The sequence below is a fragment of the Pseudopodoces humilis genome, chromosome 4 (genome assembly GCF_049639895.1).
Source record: "Pseudopodoces humilis isolate 2021_Gansu_Grassland_sample_001 chromosome 4, ASM4963989v1, whole genome shotgun sequence".
In the NCBI taxonomy this organism is placed as follows: Eukaryota; Metazoa; Chordata; class Aves; order Passeriformes; family Paridae; genus Pseudopodoces; species Pseudopodoces humilis.
Genome location: NC_142203.1, coordinates 60,347,470 through 60,361,966, shown reverse-complemented (window position 1 = coordinate 60,361,966; position 14,497 = coordinate 60,347,470). Strand labels below are relative to the sequence as shown.

General features: G+C 40.9%; 2 protein-coding genes across 3 annotated transcripts in view; one reads left to right on the top strand and one right to left on the bottom strand.

Annotated features, from left to right (window-relative positions):
* Nucleotides 1–9,942, bottom strand: part of DHX29 (DExH-box helicase 29) — a 30,543-nt gene extending 20,601 nt beyond the window's left edge. The window contains exons 1-9 of the mRNA XM_014259882.2: nucleotides 9,777–9,942; nucleotides 6,958–7,031; nucleotides 5,584–5,697; nucleotides 4,896–5,025; nucleotides 4,384–4,526; nucleotides 3,459–3,584; nucleotides 2,913–3,039; nucleotides 2,483–2,644; nucleotides 912–1,077 (exon numbers count right to left, since the gene is read on the bottom strand). Of these exons, the coding sequence (XP_014115357.2) occupies nucleotides 912–1,077; nucleotides 2,483–2,644; nucleotides 2,913–3,039; nucleotides 3,459–3,584; nucleotides 4,384–4,526; nucleotides 4,896–5,025; nucleotides 5,584–5,697; nucleotides 6,958–7,031; nucleotides 9,777–9,942 (1,208 nt within the window). The remainder of the gene's footprint in view (nucleotides 1–911; nucleotides 1,078–2,482; nucleotides 2,645–2,912; nucleotides 3,040–3,458; nucleotides 3,585–4,383; nucleotides 4,527–4,895; nucleotides 5,026–5,583; nucleotides 5,698–6,957; nucleotides 7,032–9,776) is intronic.
* Nucleotides 9,943–10,093: 151 nt separating this feature from the next.
* Nucleotides 10,094–14,497, top strand: part of MTREX (Mtr4 exosome RNA helicase) — a 42,553-nt gene continuing 38,149 nt past the window's right edge. The window contains exons 1-5 of one of the 2 annotated variants that reach the window (XR_015772365.1): nucleotides 10,094–10,461; nucleotides 11,178–11,309; nucleotides 11,995–12,061; nucleotides 13,274–13,336; nucleotides 13,850–13,962. Coding sequence is in view for 1 of the 2 variants with exons in the window: in XM_005531158.3 (XP_005531215.1) it covers nucleotides 10,346–10,461; nucleotides 11,178–11,309; nucleotides 11,995–12,061; nucleotides 13,274–13,336; nucleotides 13,850–13,962 (491 nt within the window). In the remaining variant the exon portion in view is untranslated. The remainder of the gene's footprint in view (nucleotides 10,462–11,177; nucleotides 11,310–11,994; nucleotides 12,062–13,273; nucleotides 13,337–13,849; nucleotides 13,963–14,497) is intronic. The other variant, XM_005531158.3, reaches the window with a different exon arrangement.

Genomic DNA, 14,497 nt, shown 5'->3' with positions numbered 1-14,497 from the left:
ATCAGAATTTTTTGCAACCAATACATGACATAACATTTTTCAGCAAATATTCCAGCAGAGAATTTGTGTGGCTTTTTTTCTCTTCACAAACATCTCCATTTTCTTCAATGCAGAAGTGTTTATATACATACAGATCACCACCAAGGATAGGTGCCTTTGAAGAAAGACTCAGTTTGTGTGTTTGTAACTATTAAAGGATAGATCAAGATGACATTTAATGACCTACTAAGATGCAAATATCTGTTTAACAGATAAACAGCAGTCAGAGCAGCAGCCAAATTTCCCATATTCTTAGGGATGGCATATTCTTAGGATGGTTTTTAGCCTGAGCAAGAAAACAAGCTCTTTTACTTGGTTCCTTCAAGAAACATTGCTTATTTATAACTTTATTCACACATAGTAATACTCTACTCTACAGCTCTGTGTTTTAGACTTGATTTCCTAAAAGAAATTTAAAAGTAAGATACTGCAATGTTTTGCCCATAAATTTATGATTGTTTTGATAAAAATTTTTAACTTTCACTTTATTTTAAACAGTTTCCAGAAGGGTTTTGGTATTCATGTCTCTGATTTAATATGTTACCTTGAATAAGAATACCAAACATAAATTGCTCAAATCTATCTCACAGGGCTTCTTCAGACTCATATTTCATTCAGCAGTACACAAATAAACCCTTATCATCCATGCTTCATGGGATCATTCACTAGAATCTTATTTTTGTGATTTTCTCTAGGCCAAGCATCACTTTTGCAGAGCTATCAAGAGTAAAGTACCTCCCTGATGGACTAAAAAAGGGTTTGGGTAAACAGACTATATCAATATAAATCTCTATCAACAAGAAACAATTGACTAGAGTGTTTATTTCCAAATCAACCAATAGGCAAGTGTAAAGATTACAGGAAATACATACCTACATTTCCAGTATTTTCCAACGGGAATTTTTTCAAAAGCAGGATTTGGGCTCTTTGGAAAATTCTTTCTGCACCAGTCAATCAAAAACTGTTTTGGAGATTTACCAGTCCAGCTTCGAGCACTATAATCAAAATTTCTTACATCTAGTGGATCCCTTTTTTTCACTGCGAGAGCAGAAAAACACATTTTAAAGCCTCCTAAAGTCTATTTTACATTCCTTTGAAATAATTTTTACCTTTTATTCACATGTATTTAACTAGACAGAACAATTTTCTGAAATGTTTTGTAGATACACAGGTATTGATGATACATGGCAGAAACATCTGCTTTTCCTACAGAAGTATCTGGCAGAAGATTAATGACAGTATTTTGTTATCTTTGATCAGCCAATAATTTTAGAAGTTAATTGAAGTTTGATTGTTACAAAATATTTTAACAGTTTGAAAGCTTACAATTAAAACAGTTTAAAAATATGAGAATGCAACTGAAACAGACATTAGCCCTGCAACTGAAAAGAAATCTAATTTTTAAGACATGACAGCATGACAAAAATAGCTTTTGATGTAATCTGCTAAAACAAGTACAGTTCCTTTAAAGTCAGCTTGGTCAGTGAGACAGACTGTATGCAGATGACACCGAGTTGGGTGGGAGTGCTGATCTGCTGGAAGGCCCTGCAGAGGGATTTGGACAGGCTGGATCATGGGCTGAGGCCAATGGTGTGAGGCTCACCAAGACCAAGTGCTGGGTCCTGCCCTTGGGTCACACCAACCCCAGGCAGTGCCACAGGCTGGGGCAGAGTGGCTGGAAAGGAGCTGGGGGTGCTGGTGACGGCAGCTGAACATGAGCCAGGCTGTGCCCAGGTGGCCAAGAAGGCCAATGGCATCCTGGCCTGGCTCAGCAATAGTGTGGCCAGCAGGAGCAGGGCAGGGATTGTCCCCCTGTCCTGGGCACTGGTGAGGCCACACCTGGAGTGCTGTGTCCAGTTCTGGGCCCTGACTGCAGGAAAGACACTGAGGGGCTGGAGTGAGTCCAGAGAAGGGGAGCTGGGGCAGGGTCTGGAGCACAAGTGCTGTGAGGAGCAGCTGAGGGAGCTGGGGGTGTTTAGTCTGGAGAAAAGAAGGCTCAGGGGTGGCTCCCTACAACTGCCTGAAAGGAGATTGTGGTCAGGTGGGGGTCAGCCTTTTCCCCCAGGCAACAAGTGACACATCAATCTGCTTCAGGGGAGGCTCAGGCTAGACATTAGGAGGCATTTATTCACTGAAAGGGTTGTTAGGCATTGGGCTGGGCTGCCCAAGGAGGTGTTGGAGTCACCATCCCTGGAGGTGTTTAAGGAATAACTGGACTGTGCACCCAGTGACATGGTCTAGTGGACATGGTGGTGTTTGGTCACAGGCTGGACTCAACCTCAGAGGTCTTTTCCAAACTAATTGGTTCTGTGGTAGTCCACCTTCTCTTCCCACAATCAGAGCTTGTTCACTCAGCACTGCAAACCCAGAGAAACAAGAACTAATTCTGGAAATTTGTGATATGATTCAAGTTTGAATCATCACTGAACTACTTTCAACGCACCTTTGTCTTCCTTTGCAGCACCATCAGGTTTTTCAAGCAAGCTCAAATCCAAAGTGGTTTCTTGAGGTTGAGGTGAGGGAGCTTTTTTCTTTTCACTTTGCTGTAGGTTTGAAATCTTTATAGCTGGATTAAATACTGGATGTTCCTCGAGTACAGCCATTTCTGTCAGAGAGAGAATATAACTTATACCCACCAACTGCTTAAAAATCAGCTTAATTAATTCATACTGAGTACCCAAAACCAGAATTAGTGAAATGTTACTGAATTTCTGGAATTTGTCTGGGAAAGGACAGATTCAGAAAAGCCTTCACTTCACAGAGTGGCATAAAATATAATGAAATTATCCTTGATTAAACCTGACTCCAAGATTTAATTGCCTAACAAACATGCAGGCCAGAAAATAAAACACAGCTAACTTGCATAGCTCTACCTTGCTGAATTCTTCTTATTTTTTCTTGTGCTGCCTTCTGTCCTTGCTTGTCCTTGTCTTGCTTGGAGATGCTTGCTTGTTCTTTTGCTTCTGAAAGCTTGGCAGACAAATGTACATACCTCTCATTCTATTTCAAACAGAATTATAAATTGCAAGTTAAGTATGGTATGCTTGTCACTTTCAATGATAATACATAAAGTGCATAATAAAGTGCAGGTTTTTTATCCTTTATACCAAGCTTATACAATGGAGAAACAATGAGTTTTTATTTAACTAACAGTCAAGACCTCCCACAATTTGATAGTAACTCACACAATCTCACAGAAATGTATTTTAAATTTTTCTTTACAGCATATTACAGTCAACATTTTGAACGCTTCAACAGATTTTCCTTCAGTAGCTTGATACATTACTGGTAACATAGAAAAAGTTTTCAATCCCCCAATTTGTAACACACAGATTTGTAACAAACAGATCCACCACAGGCAGATGTACCAGACATATCAGTTTTTAGACAGACTTCTAAGAAGTATTATTCTGTCTTACTGGGTCAAATTTTTCTTCATCTGTCTCTTTCACAGACTCATCCTTCTCTTCATCACTTTGCTGCTCGGCGTATCGCAAAATCCATTCCTTCATAGTCAATTCTTTCTCTTTCCTCACATTCATTTCCTACGAAGAGCAATATAAGTTAAAATAATGATAAAGTATGTGAAAGCAATGCCTTTTCCCTCCATTACCCAGGAACTACTGTCAAGATTTTATATATAAAAAATGTATGTATACATATAACAAGAAAAAAGGAACCAAGCTTTCCCAACAAGGGTGAATATCCCACTATCCACAATTTGCAGGGAATATTTTTGTTTTCTAACTTAGGACTCAATAACCACAGAAATTAGAACACTGACAGTACATAGGCAGACTTAAACCCTCATAAGTCATATAGAGTGCCACATGAACATAAACAGAATAAACCTATTATAGGCTAAAATGAAGAACTTAAGCTATTGAATCATAGAATGGTTTGCATTGGGAGGGACCTTAGAGGTCATCTAGTTCCAACACCCCCACTATAGGCTGGGACAACTCCCACTAGACCAGGTTGCTCAGAGCCCCATCCAACCTGGCCTTAAGCACTGCCAGGAATGGGGTATCAGCAGCTGCTCTGGGCAACCTCTTCCAGTGTCTCATCATCCTCACAGAAAATAATTTCTTCCTAATACCTGATCTAAATATCATGAGATTCTCTGTGTTTTACCACAAAAATGAACTATGAAGGACCTTCCAGACTCCACAGGAAAAACACCTTTAAATTACCATTCCACTGAAATTAAAATGCAGGTGACAATGATTATCACAAGCTTTTCACATCAGTGCTGGAAATCAATGCAACTCCTGTATTTTAGACAGTTTTGCTCTTTCTTCCCCCCACCACCCCATGTAACTACAAATTAGATTTTCAGATTACCTTAGTTTCAGGGCCATTTTCTTTCTTTTTATTATCTTCCAGGTGAGGTGGCATTCCACGTTGTGACAAAGCAGAAAAAAATTTTGCTCTAGGTTTCTGCTGCTGTTCTTCAAATTGCTGGCTAAAACCTTCAGGCAAGGCATCTTCAAAATAAAAAAAACCAAAACATGTCACAGAAAATATCAATTACAGAAAAATATTTTAAACTGTGTTGGGAAACAACTAGAAGAACACAAAATTAAATAAAAATTATGCCTTAGCATTTATGAAAGATAGTATATTTGATGGTGAGACTTCCACAGAACTCCAAGTGAAGCAACAGGAAGACCACAAGACTTCATACACTAAAATATCCCAGAATCAGTCAGCTGTGCATCTAGGAGAGGAACACTGTTGCAACTGTTAGTCTTAGAGGAACACTGTATTTAATTGTTATTATGAAGTCGTAATGCTACTGCTTAGCAAATCCTATTTCTCTTCTGTCAAAAACTATATTCTGTCACCACACTCACCATTGGGAAGGTTTAAACAAAGCCAATCAAGTGCAGAGTGGAGATCACCACCATATAGAAGTGTATTTTTCATTGCTTCTTCAATGTGCTCAGTCTTAAAAGAGAACTTTTGTAAAGCCATGTATACATCCTATAAATAAGAGACAATAAAGATTACAATTTAATCTAGCAATCTAATATAGGCTTGCAAAATTCTATTTCCCACATATCAGAAAGCCAGAATTAAACAGAGATAAAAAACATCAATTGCATTTAAGCAGAAAATTCTGTTTTGCAGAATTTATAGTATTTTATTTTTAAGTATGCATGCATAGGTATAAGTAAATTCCTGCCTCTCTACACAATGTATTTTGTCAGTAAATAAAGACATACCTGCAATTTTCCAGGTATATGGAGTCAAAAATGTAGGAAACCTGAAACATTCAGATTAAGTACCATTCCTCTATCTTGTTTGAAAGCTCTTGATTTTAGTTCCTGAATCCATAAAGATATGTCTTTCCTAATAAGCATACTCCTTGATTTTACTGACTAATCATTAATGTAACAACTGAAAAGCATTCTGTATTGGCTTGTACTGCACACAGTACAAGCCAATTGTGTAATGCATGCAAGTGCAATATGGCACTCGATAAAACCTACAAAAGATAAACTTTAAATAAATAATGGAAAATAAAATTTTGAACTGTACCTGTAGTTTCTTTGCAGTTAATCTTTTGGAAATCATTCCTTTGTCATCATTTTGGTTTTTATGGTTATTAATCACATCAATAATTCTTTTCTCCAAATTACCATTTATTGTTACCTGCAAAGAAAAAAGGAGTTGGTAGAAGGTAAACATTGAAAGTTTTTATGCTTTTCACGACAAAGCATGTTACAAGGCAGAAAGTTCTCTGCCATTCAAATTCCAATTTTTCAAGCTTAAACATCTTATGTTTAAGCTTGAAAAATTGTGACTTAAACATCTCTTATGAAAAGGACACTTCCTTTTCTTCCACAGGCTATATGCTTTTACTTGAAATAGAAGAGTTCATTCCTTATTACAAAGAAAGTCCATTTACATATTCAAGGAAATTTAGTATGCTGAGGGAGATACTGTAAGTAAATTAAAACAAAATTCTACCAAAAAAAACAAGGCTTTTTTCCTCTGTTCATATAAAATAATTTGAACATCAAGATGCAATCTGTGATATCCTCCTGCCAAAACACCTTTAAAAACAAATTTAATATAATAATTCTAATATTTGAAACTTCCAAAATGTGAACGAAGCTTTAGTTGCTACTGTGTTATATAACAATCTATCTCCTTTCTCTGACAGGAAGGAAGATCCATATACACAGCAGAAGCGCAGACTTAACTCTCAAGATAGTCTTGCGTGGAAAGCACTATTTGTTATTTAAAAAAAGACATTATCTTATGTAGCATTCCGGGGTTGCAGGATCATGTCCAGGGAGGCTACCGTTACCAGTGACCGACATGGGACTCAACCAGACAAGCTTCTGGTCAGGAAACCATTGATTCATCACAGGAACAAACTCAGCTTAGATCAAAGACAGAGAGCCCCAAACAGAGGTAGGATGATGGGTTTTGTGGGACAGAACCAGGGTGGACTTCAAGGTGGCAGTCTAATAGGAACAGAGCAAGGGAGAAACCCCAGGGGCACAAACCCAGTCAGAACTCTCTGGACTGCCACCCCCACAGGGTGCAGGGTCCGGAATGGGGCAACTCTTCCTGGGCTCACAGGGCCCATCCCCCGCGGCAGAGGAATGGAATTCCCTCTTCCCGGGCTTCAAAGCCACGCCTCTCATTTTAACAATCCTTATCTGAAACTAAATCTTTGCCTCCCTGGGCGGGGGGCATTTCACAATCCTAGCCGGGTAATTTACACCTATTTCTTAAAGGACACTTAAATCCCGGAACAAAATCAAACTCTAAATGATCAATTGTCTCATACATCAATGCAGTTTTCATGCACAATATAATACTGAAAAAGACCTGAAGAATTATTTACTCAGCTAAAGCAGTACTATTAAAACCAAAACTGTTCTATGCAAAGATACTTGCCTTAAGAACAGATTTATCTAGATTTGCAGCAGCACTGGAATCTGTTGTTGAACCAAAACTGTAAGTTTTTGGACCTGCAAATTACAAATAATCATCAATTACACAAAATCCACAGAGAATATTGTTTAAGATAGCTAAAGCAGGCCTAACATAATACAGGTAGTATTACACTAACTTGCCAGAAACTTGCAGGTACATAACAACAAAAACAATAATCAAGAAGGACCTTGAACAAGGAATAGTGAAGACAGCTATGATTCTTGGCAGCCAAAATATAAAATTCAAAGGGTATAATGAGAGGAAATTGGATTGACTTCACTCTGAACACTGAAAAGTGATTGCCAAATTGGGAAGTAAATGGCAGTTCAAAACAAGCAAGGCTGTTGAGGATTTTTTATTACAAAGGGCATAGCTATATAACAGAACCCTTTGCAACTAAAGCTATGGACAGTGGATATTTACTGAGGCACAAGAGCAGACAGAACAGCTTTGAAGTAAAGAAATCAACTGATATGAGAGAGCATTGGAAAAAGAAATACATCTGGTTCAGGGAGACCCTAAGCCAAAGCTGCACAAAGAGCTTGTAAGAATATCCTACAGCATGTCTGATCTGTTCTTACCTAGGTATTTGATTTTGTCCTCTACCTAGAAAAGGGCACTGGCTTACAGAAGCCTATGGTCTGCTCTGGTATTCTTAAAAACTTTTCATTTAACATCTATTAAAAAAACCAAACCCTAATTATTGGCAACAGAGATGTGGGGACATCCGAGTTGAGATCAGAAGCCGATTTTATTGAGCATACAAGGCATTTATATAGGGTTTTACTTGTATAGGACTTACAAGGGTTCTATTTTTGGTAACAATCTCCCCTTGGGTACACATTCTTCATGACATCACTTCACCTGGTAACATTATCTTATCACAAAGCTTCACAAAGTGCTTATTGGTCACTTATTGCTCAGGGAGCACTTACCTGTATTTGTCTCTGGTACATCAGGCCCAAGATACCAGGCTCCCTTATCAGTTCTATTGTACTCTCTCTGTGTTCCCCATACCTAATTCAAAAAACTATTTCTTGTCATTAGAACGACAAAACAGAGTTTGCTGTTGAATTTCATGACTTTCAGAGCACATATACTGTGTCTGGTACTGCACAGGCAGAAACAAACTGTGTAAGGCCACAGCTACCTCCCAGCAAGTGGGCTTGGCAGCTCATCCGTGCTGACCTGCCTGCAGAACAGCTCCGGGAGAGTCTGCTTTCAGATCAGACCAGGTTTTGGTAACTGCGTTTCAGAAAAAAGTGCAGTCCCCTCTGGTCAGTAGATACAAACAGCTGTCAGCATTCAGGATCTACTCACTGGCACTTACCAGTGGGCTCTTCAGAATACACCAAATTAGCTTCCACTTACACTAATTTGGCATCACAGTATACAGCCTGAGAGAGTAGCAGGATATTTTCTGAAGAGGACTGAGAACCATGGTTATTGGAAGAATAGAAGACACAAGAAATACACTTAGTAGAGCCCACACTTGTAAAAGCAGAACACATGAATAGGTTCAGGAAACTTACATTAATAAATAACAAGACTTTTTCTTAACAAGCGGGAATCTCAGATGCCCTGACCATTGCATGATTTGCTCATGGTCTGAAATACAACCTGTTACAATGTTACATGGTATCTGAACTACTTCTGGCAAAGCTGGGCTATTAAAGATAGATGAAAATCTCAGTGCTTCACAATAACAGTTTTTCAGACTGTATTCAGAACAGTCAACTCACATCTTATCTAACACCACAGAAATTCCTCCAGCCCTGTAACTTGTCTTCCAAGACAGAAAAAAAATCCCAAAATAATTCTAAATCCACACTATGTTTATTTTGATAATACCCAAACAAAAAATCAGAAGCTCTGGGAAAGTGCCTTCTAAACACTTGCTTCACAAGAACTGCTGATAATCTAATACCAAGACTTTCTGTAATTAACACATCGATGCCACCAAGGCTTATCAACTCTGGGACACCCATGGCAGCAGAATCACAGTATAGTTGGAAAGGACCTCTAGAGCTCATCCAACCCGGTACAGCAGAAACGCCTAGAGCAGACGATACAGGAATGAATCCAGGTGCATTCTGCATGTCTCCAGAGAGAGAAACTCCATGACCTCTCTGGGCAGCCTGTTTCAGTGCCCTGCCACCCTCAGAGTACAGGAGTTCTTCCTCCTGTTGAGGTGACACTTGTCGTGTTGAAGTTTGTGTATACTGCTGCTCATTCCGAGCACCACTGAAAAGTGTTTGGGACCATCCTCTTGGTACGTATCTTTGAAATATTTATATACGGTTATGTGGGCCCTGTTCAGTGTCCTCTGCACAGGCCCAGCTTTCTCAGTCTCTCCTCATTAGAAATTGCATCATCTTTGTGACCAGAGTGTGACCCACTGGACCATCTGCAGTTGCTCATCGTCTTACACTGAGGAGCCCAAAACTGGAGACAGGACACAAGACGTGGCCTCATTAGGTCCGGGGGAGGGGGGGAGGGGGGGGTGTCCCTCCCTTGACCAGCTAGGCAGGCAAGGCGGGCTGTAGCCGGGCCCAACCACATTAGGAACAGAATAATTCCAGCTGCGTCTGCCGACGCTGGGAAACACCAGCCCCAATGGCCGCCCTCTCCTCGTAACGCCGCGGTCCGCGGCAGCCACACCCTCAGGGACCCCCTGAGGACGCTGCCCCTCCAGCCATGGGAGCCTCAGCCGCACGCACAGCCGCGCGTCCCTCTCCGGCACGGCACGGCCGCTCTGCGTGCTCCGCGGGTCGCGGTACCTTGTTTGACACGCGGCTCCTTGGAGACGGGTGCCGGTCGCGGCGGGGCGATCCGGCTGACCGGATCCGCAGCGGCGGCTACCCCGGCCTGCGCGGCGCGGGCGCGGGCGGGGGCGGGCGCATGAGCCGCGCTCCCCGCGCGCTGCTCCTTGTTGCGGCCGCCCATGGCGATTCCCACCGCCCTGCGCGCGCGCGCACATGCGGGTATCGAGCTCAGCGCACCGCCCCGCCACCTCCCATTGGCCAGCGGCCGCCGCCTCCCATTGGCCAGAGCCCCGCGCGCAAGCGCGCAGGCCGCGCGGCCTGCGTCGGCTTTTCGCACATCACTTTTTAGGGCCGAAGAGCGAGGTGTGTGCCCAGTCGGAGCTCACACAGGTGGTCGGCATCGGGACCGAGATCCAGACCCGGACAGAAATCGAGATCGGGATCGAGCACGGGCCCTGTAGACGGCTACCGGTGCTAGAGCCGGCGGGAGTCTCAGTCCGTCCTCTGTGGGCGGGATCGGAAGGGTTCCTCTCGCGCGAAGTGTGCGGCCTCGCGCGGGGCATTGTAGGAGCGTGGCGGCTAAGATGGCGGAGGCCTTTGGGGATGAGCTCTTCAGCGTGTTTGAAGAGGACGCGGCCGCCGCTGCTTCTGTCGCCAAGAAGAACAAAACGGGCCCCGCCGAGGGTGCCAGAAGGCCAGGGTAAGGATGCGGAGCCGGGATGGGGCAGTGGAGGTTGCTGTAACGCCGCTCTGGCGCTGGGGTGATGGCCGTAACGCCGGGCCCGGCTTCTGCCAGCGTGTTTGAGCTGTTGAACCCCCTCGGGACCTCCGGAATACCTGTTACCGTCTGAAGGGAGGGTACTAAGGGGATACAGCCAGGCTCTTCTTGATGGTGGGAGCAGTAGCACAAGATGCAACATGCGGAACTGGGTGCACACGAATAATTCACCTGAATAAGAAGAAAAACTTCTTAAGTGCATGGGTAGCTGTGCACTGGAACAGATTGCTCAGAGTTTGTGGACTTTCCCTTACTGGACACATTTAAGTACCATCTGAATCCACTCCTGTGCAATGTGCGCTCGGACGGCCCTGCTTTAGCAGGGAGTTTGGACCAGATGACCCGCTGTGGTCACTTCCAGCCTGACCTATAATTCTGTGACCCGCTTTCCCAGGATCCCTGGCTCTAAAGCTGTAGCCAGCCCTACCTCTGTGGCCAGTTGGGGAGTGTGGGGACCTGGTGGCCAGCGTATCTGGGAACTGGGTTGAAATTCCACAGCTGTTTTTGAGTGTGAAGTTACCTGGGTTGTTCCCCAAGTGCAGTGGGATCACAGTTGCCTTTAGTGTGTCTGTTTTCTTTCCTAAAAATACATTAAAAAATGAGGCATAATTAAAATTTTTTGTGTGTTTGTGTTGCAGAAAACGATTGGAAGAAAAACCTTCAGTACCAGCAATAGTCAAGCCAAAAAGGGAACTTGAGATTGATAGTACTGAAAATGTCATTTTGGGGAAAAAACCAAAATTGGAAGATGTTTTATCAGAAGATGTTAAGTAAGTACTTGTTTCAAAGTGTAAGGTAGTCCTAGCAAACCGCCCTGGTAAGCCATGTGCCAGTTGGGAACAGTGGATATAAAGTAGTTTCATGGTGATTTCCTGCAAAGATGAATTTGCACAAGTTTGATTTTCCATTATCTGTTTAAGTGAGAACGTGCTGCCAATGCAGCCTCAGCAGTGTCATTTTAAAATAATACTGCATACTTAATGGTGTTTGCCTTAGAAAATGTTCATAAATTTGTAGTTTACTCATTTGAATTGGTGACTCGTGGTCAATACCATCATGTCGATTTCACACAGAGCAGGAGATGAGCTGGATGCACATGGGAGGAGCACATGGGGGGTACCGTGATGTTGAAGGACATAGTTGGCTTGGGATATAGTAAGAATAAATTTGCAGTAAGACAAACAAGGCTTTTTGAGACATGTAAGGTGGTAACTGCATTGTAATTCAGTCTTCCATATACTTTTTCTCAAGTGTAACATCCTACTTTCTGTGAGAGGCTCATGAGAAGACTTCTCAAAACACTAAACAAAGGGTTGGTGTGTAGAAGCAAAATAGAACCAGAGCCAAGATTTTAAGTAATTTTCTATGTTAGTGGTATCAGTAAAATGTATATATCAGAAATAATCAAGAGAATTTTTGAATAATTTTTGGCAATCCTAACTAATTTGTTTTTAGTCTGACAGATCTGATGCCTCAAGTAAAGGTGCAGTCTGTCGAAACTGTTGAAGGTTGTACACATGAGGTGAGTGCAGTGAAAAAGCACATGAAAAATACAGACTTGTTACACCTAATTGTGTCTATCACTGTCAGTATAGCAGTGTTCTTTATTTTGCTTGCAGTTATTATATCACAAAACCATAAAATTTTTTAGGTTGGGAAAGGCCTTTGAGATCATTGAGTCAAACTATTAACCCAGCATTATCAAGCCCTTTCCTGAACCTTGGCATCCCAAGTGCCACATTTACACATCACTTAAATGGCTTCAGGGATGATATCCACTTTCCTGGGCAGGCTGGTCCAATGTTTGACAACTCTTTTCTAGTGTCCAGTCTTCCCATTCACAGTTTAACATTTCATATTCTCCTCTCCAAGACTTTCTTGTAAAGAAGATTACTGTTGAAAAATATATTTTGGTAAAAATGAAAAATTAGATATTTTATATGCAAAGTAATAAAAACTATCCATTTTCAAGTTGATAGACATAAATACAAATTATTAATGGTTTCTTAAATTAATGTTTTCTTGAATCATCCTGCATCCATATATGACTATCAGAAGGAGTTTGTGTGAGAATCAAATAAGTAAATTTCAATTTCCTTGTACTGTTTTCCTTTTACTGCTTTCTTTTTTGCTTCTGTACTGTTTTCTAGAACTAACTCAAATTAATTAGGGTATGTTCAAGGGTTCTGTAGCATCAGACTTCTGTAACGAGGGACCTGTATATACAGTTGCTGATCAGGGCTCTAAAGCCCATGTGTGTGTACGGTTTTTGTGATTTTGAGATGTCTGGTAAAGGTTTGCCATCACTCAGTAACTGAAGAGAACTTACATATTTAAGGTGAATAAATATTAGATATTGGCCAGGAATGGGAATGGTACCAGTATAAATATGGTGTATTTGGAAAGGGAATGTTATCAGTGTGAGCTCACTAATTCCTTTGAGCATGGCCAGAAGACATGATTGTGTCTTGGCTGAAAAGCTAGTGTTCCAAGGTATGTGAAGGAGTAATATCTCACACAATACAATAGGGATGTCAGAAGTGAGAGAAGTAGCACTCTTGAGGCAGGAGAATACAGAGATTGAAAAACTCCTGAGAAGAAGGATTGACACATGAGCTTGTAGAAACAAGATAACAGAAATTAAAATTGGTTCTCATACACTTCACATTGCCAGAAATGTCACTGCTGTGGACACAAGAGATCTGCAATGTTTTATTTTAAATGTATTTCATAGGTTGCGCTTCCAGCAAATGAAGAATTCACAGGTCTGAAGCCAAGAACTGGAAAAGCTGCAAAAGTATGTGGTAGATTCCATTTATTTTTCTTTATGTACATGCTTTACATAGTAAGTGAGAGTTGAGGGAAAAATTACATACTTTGTCAGTAAGGTCTGTAAAAGATGGTCAATCATAAATAAAATTGATGTTTCTATATTTAAAATTCGTTAGAGAAAATTATGTGCTTGAATGAGGTGGATAGGCTGTTATGACGTCTGTTCATTTTATAACATCAGGCAGGGGCAGCATTCTAGTTCTGTTCCTAAGCTGGTAAATTAGTGAAAATTCAGTCATCAGGGCAAGATTTTCATTTGCTGTGACAACAAGACATAAGTGAAAATCTTACGTATGGTATGAGATAAAAATATTTAAATACAAAGTCATTGCATAATACTGGGTTAAGATCAGCAAAAATTAAAAGTATCTGCAGGATTTCATTTCTGCCTCTAATTTACATACTAGGTCAGTCAGAAAAGTAGTTAGATGTAAGTCTGTGTTAAACTTCTGTAACATTTTTGCTTTTTTCTTTTTAGGAATATCCATTTATTCTTGATGCCTTCCAGAGAGAAGCTATTCTTTGTGTAGATAATAACCAGTCTGTGTTAGTGTCAGCTCACACATCAGCGGGCAAAACTGTTTGTGCTGAGTAAGTACTTTTCTAACAGGCTCTAATGAAAGAACAGTGTGATGTCTGTTCTGTCACTTTCTTGAACGATCAGTAGCTGTTGCATCCCAATTTCTTGATACAGCATTCAGTCCATCAGTGTTAGAATTGTACTGGCTACTCTTATATCTTAAGATATAAAATTATATCTTTCATCATTTATTGGGTAGTGAAAGGCTTAATTTGTGTTTAAGCGTAGCTTTTATTTTTGAACAGGCAAGGTGTTACTGTATAGATTGAAATGTAAGTTTCTTGAATACAGGTTTCTGTAACTCTAGAAAAAAATAACTTTTTTTTCTAGCCCCTAGCTACAACTGGTAAGGCATTTCTTCTGTGGGTTTTTGTTTTTCTTTTTCTTTTTTCTCTTTGTTAGAAGCAGTGGTTTGATTTAGTCACCAGCTTCTCTGTCAGGATTTGGTTCAGACAGTGAAATGCTGACCTGAAGTGAGAAATGAAATGTGCATGAAGATATATTAGAGCACGCATTCAAGTAATAATAGTTTTGTTATGACACAGT